The sequence below is a fragment of the Chelonus insularis genome, unplaced genomic scaffold, assembly GCF_013357705.1.
Source record: "Chelonus insularis isolate UGA/USDA-ARS -01 unplaced genomic scaffold, ASM1335770v1 contig_50_pilon, whole genome shotgun sequence".
In the NCBI taxonomy this organism is placed as follows: Eukaryota; Metazoa; Arthropoda; class Insecta; order Hymenoptera; family Braconidae; genus Chelonus; species Chelonus insularis.
This window is the reverse complement of record NW_023276619.1, coordinates 322,889-334,103: the sequence shown is the minus strand read 5'-3', so window position 1 is coordinate 334,103 and position 11,215 is coordinate 322,889. Positions and strand designations below refer to the sequence as shown.

The following is an 11,215-nucleotide window of genomic DNA, read 5'->3' as shown; positions in this document are numbered from 1 at the left end:
GTATATTCTGTATTTAGACTCAGTATTTTTTTTTAATCATTTCAAAACGAAGTTTTACTGATTCCAGGTACTTTCTTTACCTGCATTCCGAAACTTTTCTACCTATCACTTTTATACTGGGGACAAGTAAATTCTATAGTTCGCCACCGGAAAATATTTCTGTCAGTGTAGTAACTTTTTTTTTTGGCGGTTTAGCATGCTGGATCTCATGTAAATTCCTCTGATCCAATGGCACCCCTCTCTTTCTCTCTATCACAACTGCACAGGCGCAGAGAAATAGCCTGAATAGTAAGGAACACTTAACATGTTTAACCTTACTGAACATTGTTTTCAATTCAACTATATCTGATTCGCTAATATCCGGCCACGTACAAGTTAACAATTTTAATGAAATATTTTTCATCTTAACATTGAAATAATAAAAGTATCATCAATCGTATATCTGTGCTGTTTCTTCAATTCCTACAGTAAATCTGCATCTACCTTCGCATGTATATATACATACAAATATATACGGAAATTTTTATATATTTATGATTAGTGAAAACAATGGCATTTAGAATTTTAATGGATAGTAAAAAAATGTGGTTCTTTATAACATTGTGTATGTCTTTAATTTATTTAGTTAGTAGTGTTGAATTAACCTTCGAATTACCAGACAATGCCAAGGAATGTTTTTATGAAGAAGTAGAAAAAAATGTTTCAGCAACTCTTGAATTTCAGGTAAACTTCAAATATCATTATTTATTTTCAATTGATTAATTTTAGAAAATTTATTTATATAGAACTAATTAATCACACTATCAACGAATTAAAGATTATTCTTTTTTTTATAACATTAAATATTTAATGTTTGTAGGTTGTAACTGGTGGTCAGTATGATATTGACGTAACACTAGAGGCTCCAAATAAAGAAATAATATATCGTCAAGTGAAAACTCAATTTGATTCTCATACATTTACTCCTCAAGAAACAGGAGTATATAAAGCATGTTTCAGTAATGAATTTTCTACCTTTTCTCATAAACTTGTATATATGGATTTCCAAGTTGGAGATGAGTTAGCTCTTCCCGGTCTTGAAGAGCATGTAACAGTAATGACACAGGTTAGTTAAAAATTTATTTATACTTTTTCAAGTATAACAGCTTTATTGTACGATAATAAATTTTGAGAGCTACGAAAAAGCTTATACTAAAGAATACTCAATCGCCTTATAAACGAAGTAATAATGTTAATCTAGAATGAAATAAACATAAATTAAATTGATTTTTTTAATAAATTCAATTAATACTTTTGATCAATCAAAAAAATCATCTCGAAATTTATTTTATTATAATTTTCTGAAAAATAATAAACAATACAGAAAAAAGTCTAACAAAAATGAAAAGTTTAAATTTTTATAGAAAAAGTTCAAAGTATTTTTCTTTTATCTTTTACAGTTAAGCTTTCAATTAATTACTGAAATGAAAGATCGATTTTAAAATTTTTTCTTCGTCATTGTTATTTTGTTGCCAAATTAAAAGATAGGAAATGAAATTTGGATATTTTATTCGTTTTCTTTAGCAGAAACATTTGTAGGGGTACCAAAAATGATTGTTAATAACACTTAAACGCTTCCTCAAGACATGCTGGAAAATGCTGTTGTCAAAAATAAATATTCGTACAGATTTTGGTTTTTTATAGCTTTCCATAGTCTCAATCTGTTTATGATACAGAAGGAATTGTTTCAAAACATTGTCATATTTATTTGGTTAATTTAGATGGAGTCTTCAGCCCAAGAAGTACATAAGAACTTAGTCCGGATAGTAGATTATCAAACATCTCATCGATTACGTGAAGCCCAAAGTCGCAAACGTGCAGAAGATTTAAATGAACGTGTTTTATGGTGGTCTCTAATGGAAACTGCTGCTATTCTAGTTACAACTGTGGGTCAAGTATTAGTCTTAAAAAATTTTTTCACTGAACGTAAATCATTTCAACGACTTTAATTAATGTACAATTTATTAATTTAAAAATTAATTTAATTCTGAATTATTAATCTTTTTTCAATCAATTGTGAAATAAAATTAAAATAAAATTGTTGTGACACTATTGTGTTTAATATTTTACAAAAACCATTCTCAGCCATAAAATAATAAATAAAAATACATGTACCTTATTGTACAGTTGACTTTCTGTTATTGCAATTGTTACATTTTATAAAAAAAAACAGCTACGCTTTATTTATTTAAATTTCATTTGTTATTATAGATAATTTTATTACGAGATGAAATTAAATGAAAAACTAACTCTTCGAAATGTTTGTTATTATTTGAAATTATTCTTCAATAAATTTAGAATTTTCAAATTATTTAATGATCATTTTTTTCAAATAATAATAATAAGTTAATTCAGTTATTTTATAGCAAAAATTTATTTTCACTTAAGTCTTTTGATACAAAATTTAAGAATAAAAAAATAAATACTTAAGAATGTACCAAGTTTTTAACATCAATATTTATAATACAAAATTTAGTAAATTTACTTGATTCAGTACATCATTTATGGCGATCACAATACAGTAGACCAGATTTCACATGAGTTCGACATTTTCCTCCTAATTTGGTTTTAGCCAAACAAAGCTCTGGAGAGATTTGTGATTTTGATAACTTTCTGTAATAGAAAATACAATGTATTATTTATTTAATTATTGTTAAAATACAAATTCATTAAACAGAAAATTAAATTCATTCGAGAAGGATATATGTGAGCTCATGAATGAAAGATAAAAAACATAAAATTATGTATCTCTGTACAGTCAACATTTCGGTCAATTTTTTAAATTTCGAATCTTGTTAAGAATAAGAATACTCGTATTGATGACGAATAAAATTAAAAAAATTATGAAAAATGATTGAGTATTACTATATGCATAATAAATGTATCTTTACAGTTAACTGTGAAATAAGTTTCGATTTAATAAGTAAAAATCCAAGAAATAATTGGATTTCACAGAATATTATTCAAATAAATTTCTAACCGTACATTTCAGATAATGAGTAGATATTGTTCAATGTTTTTTGTCGCAAACGACATCCAACATGTTCAAAATATTCGTCTTCTTCTAAAGTATTTTCCAAATGTATGGATTTGTTGTCATCGCTATCCTCTGATATTAAACTTGGATACTCATTTAAATGTTCATGAAACTTTTTTTTTGAGAATAAAATTTGAACTAATCGTTTTTTGATATATAAAATAATAGTCTTCAAACTTGTTACTAATAACAGTACACTCTTTATTTTTTTAAATGGTGAAAAATATGATGTTTGCGTATCTTTTGGAGCAGCTTTTTTTGGCGTCAGTTTCTTGATTATAAATGAGATGAAATTGCATATATTATTGAAAATGTAGTACCCTGAAAATAAGTTAACGATAGATATTCATTTTCAATCAAAGATTTTCCATTTAAAAAATATGTACCTATAGTTGATAAAAATAATAAAAGAGTAATCGAAGTGAAATCCAAATCGGCTTCCATTCCGTCTTTCAATAAAATCATCGTATTCAATGGTATCAATATAACAATAAGTAATCTTACGAAAAATGGTAAATTCAAGAATGCTGCGATTATCATTGCTCCAAGTAAATAAAAAATATGAAATGATATGTAGACATACATTGCAAATTGATTATCTGAAATAGACAAATTTTGATAAAATGTTACAAAAAAGTAAAAATTAAAATATAATATAAAATAAAATATTTCGATATTGAATTACTATTATTATTAATCAATGTGATGAAAAAATTTGAATAACCATAAAAAGACCTTGTGCAATTTTCAGGGTTATCTTGATCAGATTATTCTAATAAACCATGAAGTAAAAATGGTTATATTCAATAAAATTAAATTGGACTTAAATTTACATCATCATCATCATCATGTAGCAATTAAATTCTAAAGTTTAAAGATTGATTTTTGGATTAAATTTAAAAAACTTTAACTTTGAATCTAAACTTTTCTTCTAGTATCTTATATAGTATATATAAAGCTAAATTTTATATAGTATTTCGACAATTTTCCTTTTTTTCTCGGGGGTAAGAATAGTATCTTCAGTATCACATTACTTTTAGTAACCCTAAGAGTGTTTACTTTAATTCATTACGAACCAGAATTATCAAAATAAAGATTCAACCAGTCTGTAATTGTTCTCATTTGTTGATGTATTGTATCTATCATATTTTCAATTGAATATATTGTATTATTTATTTTTTCTAATCTCTCTAGACATTTTTGGTGTAATACTGTCAAGGTATTTAGTAATTCTTCATGACTCCCTTGAATTTCCAAAAACTGTGCTGTGAAATGTTTCTCTGTTTTTTCTGAAATAAGTTTTCAATTTATTTATGATTTCTACAAGAATATTCAATTTCACAATAATAATTTACCTATTTTATCTTCTATATCATCAAACATTGCTGTCAATTGTGCATGACCAGAACGAATCAGAGATTTTTCATTGTATAAATCTCGAAGATGTTCCTGAATATGTCTATATGCAGTAAGCTGAGCATTCTTGAGATATTTATATTCTTCTGTTAGAATTCGATTTTTTTCTTCAATCATGGATAAAACTTCTTCTGTAGTATCTTTCAAAAAGTCATGGCTTTTCTGAATATTAGAATTTTCATAAAAACCAATTTCATAATTTTTCTCAATTTATAATTCAGTTATATTAACCCTGAAATCAAAACCTCTTAGACAAGCTTAAGCTTATTAAAAAGTAACTGCAGATCAATAAGAGTACTCTAGATTCAGGCAAGTGATTATAAGTTTGTAACATAAGGTTTTTTTTGTCAAATAAATATATTTATTCATCTATTCTTATTTCCTATAGAATTCGACGAGTAATAAATATATAGGGTTAATATAATTGGATTATATTCATTGTGATCATATATTTACATGATTGATAAAAAATTTTCGTTTACCTTCAAAGAGTTTAGGGAATCAATCTGGGATCGTGCACTTTGTACTAATTTATTAATAGCTAATTCACTAAGGGCACGAAATTGTACATTGCGTACAGAAGAACATATAGCTCTTGCTCGATTACTCATTAAATGATAAGCATTCCACATGTTTGCATCCATGTTTATTGTACATTGTTTCAGTGACTGTTATTAAATTTTTAAAAAAATTTTGCTTTTTACAATTTGAAACTTCTAATACTAGCAATTATTTAGCAGTAGTATGTTTTCTTACCATATTTTCAGTACATAGAAATATTTGACGACCTTCTACAGCTGATTGACAATTCAATAAACCAACACTCAGCTTTCCTAACTCTTCTTCTGTCATGGAACTACAAGATCCTTTTAATTTCAATACAATTTTGTGTTGACAAATTTCTAATGGAGATGATAATTGGATGTCTGTGAGTTTAGATGCTTCTTGTAAAAACTTATCATCTTCAACTGTTGCTTCAAATGGAATAGAAATTAATGAAAGCCGATCCACATCTGAAACACTGTCATCTGATGATTTGCTCCAAACCCAGCTAAGAAACGATGTACATGGTGTAATGGCTACTATTGAACACACAATTATTAATTGACACTGCATATTGATCTATCTGAAAATTTTAAAAATGTTTCTTTAAGCAACTAATAATCGGAAATAAGTAAAAATTTTTGATAACAGTTGTGTATAATTTAGTGCTCACGTAACAAATAAATTTTTGGATGTAAGTGATTTTTTAAAAAATAAAATAATTATACCCAATAGGTTAAATTTGAAATATATAAATTTGATATCAAATACTTTTGAAATAACTAATTTACAAATTATTAAAAGGTTAAAGTATTTAATGGTGAATATCACATTGTAACGACTTGTTACATTCCCGCTCGAAATATGTATAACGAGGTTACGTTTTAAGGTAGATAAAGTAGAGCAACAAATAAACTACTGATTGATCAAAACAAAATTTTTATTATCGACAGAAAAAAAGTTGCGCTAAATTCAAGTTGTGCGAAATAACAAACGTGTGTCTATGTGTGTTACAGATTAGAGCATTAAATTAGGTGATACACGTAAATATATCAATGTATAAATTAGGTGTATACGTTCTTTTAGCGATCGTAATTTCGAATCCCTCAAGCAGCAAGTTTCCATTTAAACATTAAAAAATCGAATTAAAATTCATGAAACACATGAAAGTAACAAAAAATTGATCTAATCATATTAATGATGTTAATTATTTAAAATTTCTCCATTTTTTTCTTCAAGTTACAAATAAGATTTTGAATCAAATACTATCAATATAATGATCAATTTATATTATGTTCATTCGAATTGATAATCACCTGATTAAATGAATGTTTTTTGTATATTAATGATGCACTTAGTTCACCTGAGATAGTGGCTTGGCAATTATTTATTATTATTAAATATTTATTTCACCATACTCAAGTATCGGATTTGTTAACAATAACGCAATCTTGGTTAATAAAAGTAAACTCTTTTCTCAGTGTTAAGCAAGTGCAAGTAATGAGTAATAAAAGTTTTTTAAAACAAATTATGAAAAACTTTATTGATGCATAATAATTTCAATAGAAATATTATAATTTTTGACAGAGACCTGTTGATTTTTACTTGACTGACATGAGAATTTTTATACTGCGTCTATATTGATATTTTTCCCTTGGCCGATAAATTGCATGCAGATTACCAGAAAGCACAGGATATTTCCTTAAATTTTCACTTCGTTCAGAAAATGTCATTTCAAATTCCACACATTTTTTTAAATAATCAAAATTACATATTTAATTAATTTATAAAAGCTAATATTAAGAATAGAATCTACAATTTTAATTCAATTAAATATAAAATTATCAAGTAGGTGGGAATTAGAGTTTTAATAATTAATTAATTAATTAATTATTATTGATTTTCTTAACATATATTTATTTATTTAAGCACGTTTACATATTTATTATTTATATAGAAAAATCAATCTAACTACAGCTTTGTTATATTTATATATTCATATTTATATATTTTTTTATTTTAATTTAAAATATTTACACATCATTATCAGTAATAATAATAAGAATAATACAATTGAATCAGAGCTTAATGGGAAAATGTTCTTCATCAAACGTTAAAACGTGCTTTTGCTATTACTGACCTTCTAAAACATTTTTTTCACATCCCTTTTATTTATTTAAATTCATTGTTTTTAGACAATAAATTAATGAAAAAAGCTACATAATGATTGATTATTAAATATTAAAATTATCATCATTATTTATTGTACATTGTTTTTTATTAATTATTTTTATTATTATTACTATTATAACACCATCATTAAATGCTTTTTGTTTTAAATTAATAATAATAATCAATAATAATAAATCATTTTTATTGTTATTTTATCGCACTGGTCAACTGGTTTTTTTTGTTTTCAATATACTTTTATAGATCAATCACTCATTCTACACACTTACACACTAGTTTTAATAACAAATTTTTTATCTGTTTAATTTTATTGTTTTTTTATAAAAAAATTTCGTTTCTTTCAACAAATGACCTTTGAGGCTTTTGGTGTCATTTAAAAATTTTTTTTTATTTCTTAGAACAAAAATTCTTTCTTTTTTCCTCTAACTTTTATTTTTATTTTCCTTTATTTATTAATTTTCTCATAAATTAGCTACGGTTTTTCATTGCCATCGTCCTTTTATCTAACAACTTTCAATTATTAAAAAATTCAGTTATTCACGAAATTGAATATTTTCAATAAAAGAACGTATGACCTCCAAAGGATCACGCCTGAATCCATTGAATTATAACAAAGGATTTTTTTATTTATAAATTATTGCATTAAATCTTTTAGATTTATTTTCCTGTCAACTTTAAATTAATCATTTTCTTTTTGATTATTGTATTTTTATCATTCTTTTTTTTTGTTTTTTGTTTGAATTTATATTTAAAAAATCCTGTTATTTTTTTTTTTTTTAATTTATTCCAATATAAAAAGAACACGGGACGTTTCACCGAACCGCCTTCACTCTTTGTGCTCAGAATTAGGCTTTCCTTTTTGATCCATCGACGATGAACATTGTCGTGAATGATTTGGGTTTGTTTGATTTCGTGGTACCAATAATACATTACCATCAGCTGATTGTTGGAGACAATAGTCATTAATATGATACTGGTTGCCATCAGAATCACGTAAAGACTGTAAAAACAAATTTTATTTAATATTTTTTTAATCATCAAATTGCTTAAAGATCACTTAAACTTTTTATTAATAATCATCAAAGAATTTATTCAAGTCAAATAGAGATTTTATAGATGAAAGATTAATTTTTTAATTAAAATAATTATGTTTATATTGTAAAATAAAAATATTTTTTCATCTGTATATTATTTGATGAACCACTGATTTTGTTATTAACAACGTTTGACCGATTTTTTGATGTTTAGTATTCGATTGAGATTAGTCTAGACTAGATATCTTTCTAAATCTGTCATAATTTATTCATCTTCAGTAAACATTTCAGTTTTCACTTTGCTATATTTTACAATATTTCATAATTAATAGTATGTAACTTTTTTAATAATTATTTTTGTTTAGATAAAAAATTATAATTTGATTAAAACTCACTTGAAAGACATGATGATACAATTGAGTGAATTTATCCTTGACTCTTTGTCTCTCTAACATCATATACTCCCTTTCTCTGATCAATCTCGTTTTCCTGTCTTTCATTTCTTTTACTTGAACCTCTAGACTGGTGATTTGATCTAGTTTTCGTTTTCTACAATTTTGAGCGGCCACCTTATTCTTTCCACGTCTTCGAATATCACGAATCAATGATAATTGATTTTCATTGAGATCATATTTACTCAATCGTTCATTAAATTCATCCATTGGAAGATTAATAATATCTTTAACTGGAATTGGTACATTATGAGCTCGTGCTCGTTTTTCATCACGAGTTAAATTTTCATCTGATTCATTTTTACGTCCTAAAAATCAATAAGTATGAAGAAAAGATCAAATTTATATTAGATTTTATTTATTTTTAAACAAATATTAACCTTTCTTGTCTCGTATTATAGGTCGTTGCATAGCGCCTATACTATCTGGAGGCAAATGATACGTATGATTGTGATGAAGATGCTCTAAAGCCGTCCTACCAGGTAAGTTGGACACTATAAAATTCAAACTGACTTAGAAAAAAAAATTTTTTATTAAATTAATAATTAAGAATAACAATTAATACCTGATTGATGTCGACTAAAATCAACACTGCAGCTGTATTTTAATTCTGGATGAGGCCCAGCAGCACCTTCAATTGGTCCTGCATAAGCATTGCCTGGAGCACCTGATCCAATAGCTTGATGATCATATTCATATTTTATCGGCGTAGAAGGATGAGTACTTGGTCCGATAGGTGATCCTTAATTTATAAATGATAAATTAAAATTTTAACCTATAATTGTATTGTTTGTAATAAAAATTGAATTTAAGAATTAATTAAATAATACAAATTAAACAACATTATATCTAATGATATTGCCAGTAAATTTATGAAAAAATTTTTTTTTAATTGTTTCAATAATTATAGTCATTAACATAAATTACATTATGAGAAATATTTTTACATAGTTACAAATTTAAGTTATATGAAGAAATACTGTTACTTAATAAAAAATTAATGTTTTATCATTTTTCAAACTGTTGGTATTAATGGTGTTAATTTTATTCCAATATTAAACATGATTATTTTATTTAATTAATTGATTATTCTAATTTACCAAATGATACATTCATTAATTATTATTTAATCTTAAATTTAATTAATAAAAAACTAATCTTCAATTATTGATTTTAGAATCACAGTATACCTGTTCCTTGCTCTTGGAAGTATCGTTTAGCAAACATTTGATGTTTCTTTTGTGCTACAGGTGGAATTCGATCACCTTGACACCGTGGTGAGCCACTGTTTCGTCCTGATAAAGAGTAGTTGCACTCATAAGGCATCCGATATTTACTAGAGTTAAAAGAAAAAGCAAATAATAATAATCATTATTTAGCTGACAAGATTGATAAAGTGTTATAATGTAATGTTTTTGCTGAAATTACCTAGCATAATCCATAGAATAATGTGAATCAGCTTGTGTATGACTTGAATTAGATCCAGTTTCCATCCATTCGCCATCAGAAAGAGATGGTACACGTTCACTTCCCATGCTACTGACAGCACTATCGCTTGAGGCATCAAGTCTTTCATCAGTAACGCCAAGATTAGTCACACTTGGTCCGGTAGTTGTTGTTGATGATGCTGTAACTCCAGGAAGTCCTACAGCACCACCACCACCACCACCTGTTGGTCCAGTTGCATTGTTGCTGCTGTTGTCTAGTAATCTCATTGAATACATCCCTAAAAAAAAAAAAACATATGTTAATTATTTAAAAATGTAAAAAAATCTTCGAATATTTTTATAATTATTTAAAATAATGTGTAGAAAAAGTAGAAATCATTATCAACGAAAAATTCGCTGACATTTGAGAAAAAAAATTCAAAGAATTAGTGATGATGTAGTGTGTACGTGACTACTATCGTGTGACTAATGCTCACTTGTAATAAATATCATGTCCTCGAACAAATGAAAGCATTTTATTTAAAATAAATCTCTATTATAACACAGTAGTGTTAATCAATTTATTATATTGCTTAATTAATATATATTTTTATCTTATTTTAAAAACTATTTTATACGTTTACATAATGACTCAGCATATTTTTAACATGATAAGAGATATGTATTATACGAATTTTATATCACCTGTTTTATTAATATAACAAAAAAACTTTTTTTCAACATATACATTTCATTTAATCATGTTCACTTTAGGTTAATTATTTTTTAAATTAATTCTTACGTGGTATATAAATTATAACACCCATATTTTTTATAATTGTATAGAATCAACAATAAAACTGCACTTTATTGTTCAAAATAATTTTTTTCATTAAGATAATTCATCAAAGTTATTGACTCGCATCTCTTAGATTGACACACAGACACTTATTAGAATCTTTATGTCGATAAGATAAAAAATATTGCATAATTGATGTGAATATGACACACTTGAAATGTTAAATTATTTTTTCGCAATCTTCTGTTGTTATCAAATATATCACATTTGTAACAACT

General features: G+C 25.7%; 3 protein-coding genes across 6 annotated transcripts in view; 1 reads left to right on the top strand and 2 right to left on the bottom strand.

Moving 5' to 3' along the window:
• The first annotated feature begins 250 nt into the window (after positions 1 to 250).
• p24-1 (p24-related-1) lies at positions 251 to 2,098 on the top strand. Its single transcript, XM_035088454.1, has 3 exons — positions 251 to 723; positions 860 to 1,105; positions 1,761 to 2,098. The coding sequence occupies exons 1-3, from the start codon at positions 550 to 552 to the stop codon at positions 1,986 to 1,988; spliced, it is 648 nt and encodes a 215-aa protein (XP_034944345.1). The 5' UTR covers positions 251 to 549; the 3' UTR covers positions 1,989 to 2,098.
• Positions 2,099 to 2,400: 302 nt separating this feature from the next.
• Positions 2,401 to 5,905, bottom strand: LOC118070110 (protein brambleberry-like). Of its 2 annotated transcripts, none has more exons than XM_035088533.1 (8): positions 5,709 to 5,905; positions 5,249 to 5,618; positions 4,975 to 5,160; positions 4,432 to 4,654; positions 4,153 to 4,365; positions 3,463 to 3,675; positions 3,025 to 3,397; positions 2,401 to 2,652 (listed from the first exon to the last, which is right to left on the bottom strand). In XM_035088533.1, exons 2-8 carry the CDS (start codon positions 5,606 to 5,608, stop codon positions 2,538 to 2,540), a joined length of 1,683 nt encoding a protein of 560 aa, XP_034944424.1. In that variant the 5' UTR covers positions 5,609 to 5,618; positions 5,709 to 5,905; the 3' UTR covers positions 2,401 to 2,537. The 2 variants fall into 2 exon arrangements, with proteins under 2 accessions (XP_034944424.1, XP_034944426.1); XM_035088535.1 differs by having other exon boundaries at positions 5,764 to 5,905.
• Positions 5,906 to 7,931: 2,026 nt separating this feature from the next.
• cnc (cap-n-collar) overlaps positions 7,932 to 11,215 on the bottom strand; it is a 45,095-nt gene continuing 41,811 nt past the window's right edge. For all 3 annotated transcript variants that reach the window (XM_035088483.1, XM_035088485.1, XM_035088484.1), the window contains exons 8-13: positions 10,140 to 10,437; positions 9,902 to 10,047; positions 9,277 to 9,453; positions 9,092 to 9,205; positions 8,655 to 9,019; positions 7,932 to 8,225 (exon numbers count right to left, since the gene is read on the bottom strand). In XM_035088483.1, coding sequence (XP_034944374.1) covers positions 8,052 to 8,225; positions 8,655 to 9,019; positions 9,092 to 9,205; positions 9,277 to 9,453; positions 9,902 to 10,047; positions 10,140 to 10,437 — 1,274 coding nt within the window. In that variant the 3' untranslated portion in view covers positions 7,932 to 8,051. The remainder of the gene's footprint in view (positions 8,226 to 8,654; positions 9,020 to 9,091; positions 9,206 to 9,276; positions 9,454 to 9,901; positions 10,048 to 10,139; positions 10,438 to 11,215) is intronic.

Coding starts and splice junctions, on each gene's coding strand:
- p24-1 (XM_035088454.1), top strand. CDS start 550: ATGGCATTTAGAATTTTAATGGATAGTAAAAAAATGTGGTTCTTTATA. Junction 724..859: donor CAGCAACTCTTGAATTTCAG/GTAAACTTCAAA, acceptor TAATGTTTGTAG/GTTGTAACTGGTGGTCAGTA. Junction 1,106..1,760: donor ATGTAACAGTAATGACACAG/GTTAGTTAAAAA, acceptor TGGTTAATTTAG/ATGGAGTCTTCAGCCCAAGA.
- LOC118070110 (XM_035088533.1), bottom strand. CDS start 5,608: ATGCAGTGTCAATTAATAATTGTGTGTTCAATAGTAGCCATTACACCA. Junction 3,398..3,462: donor ATTATTTTTATCAACTATAG/GTACATATTTTT, acceptor ACTTATTTTCAG/GGTACTACATTTTCAATAAT. Junction 2,653..3,024: donor ATCTACTCATTATCTGAAAT/GTACGGTTAGAA, acceptor TTTCTATTACAG/AAAGTTATCAAAATCACAAA.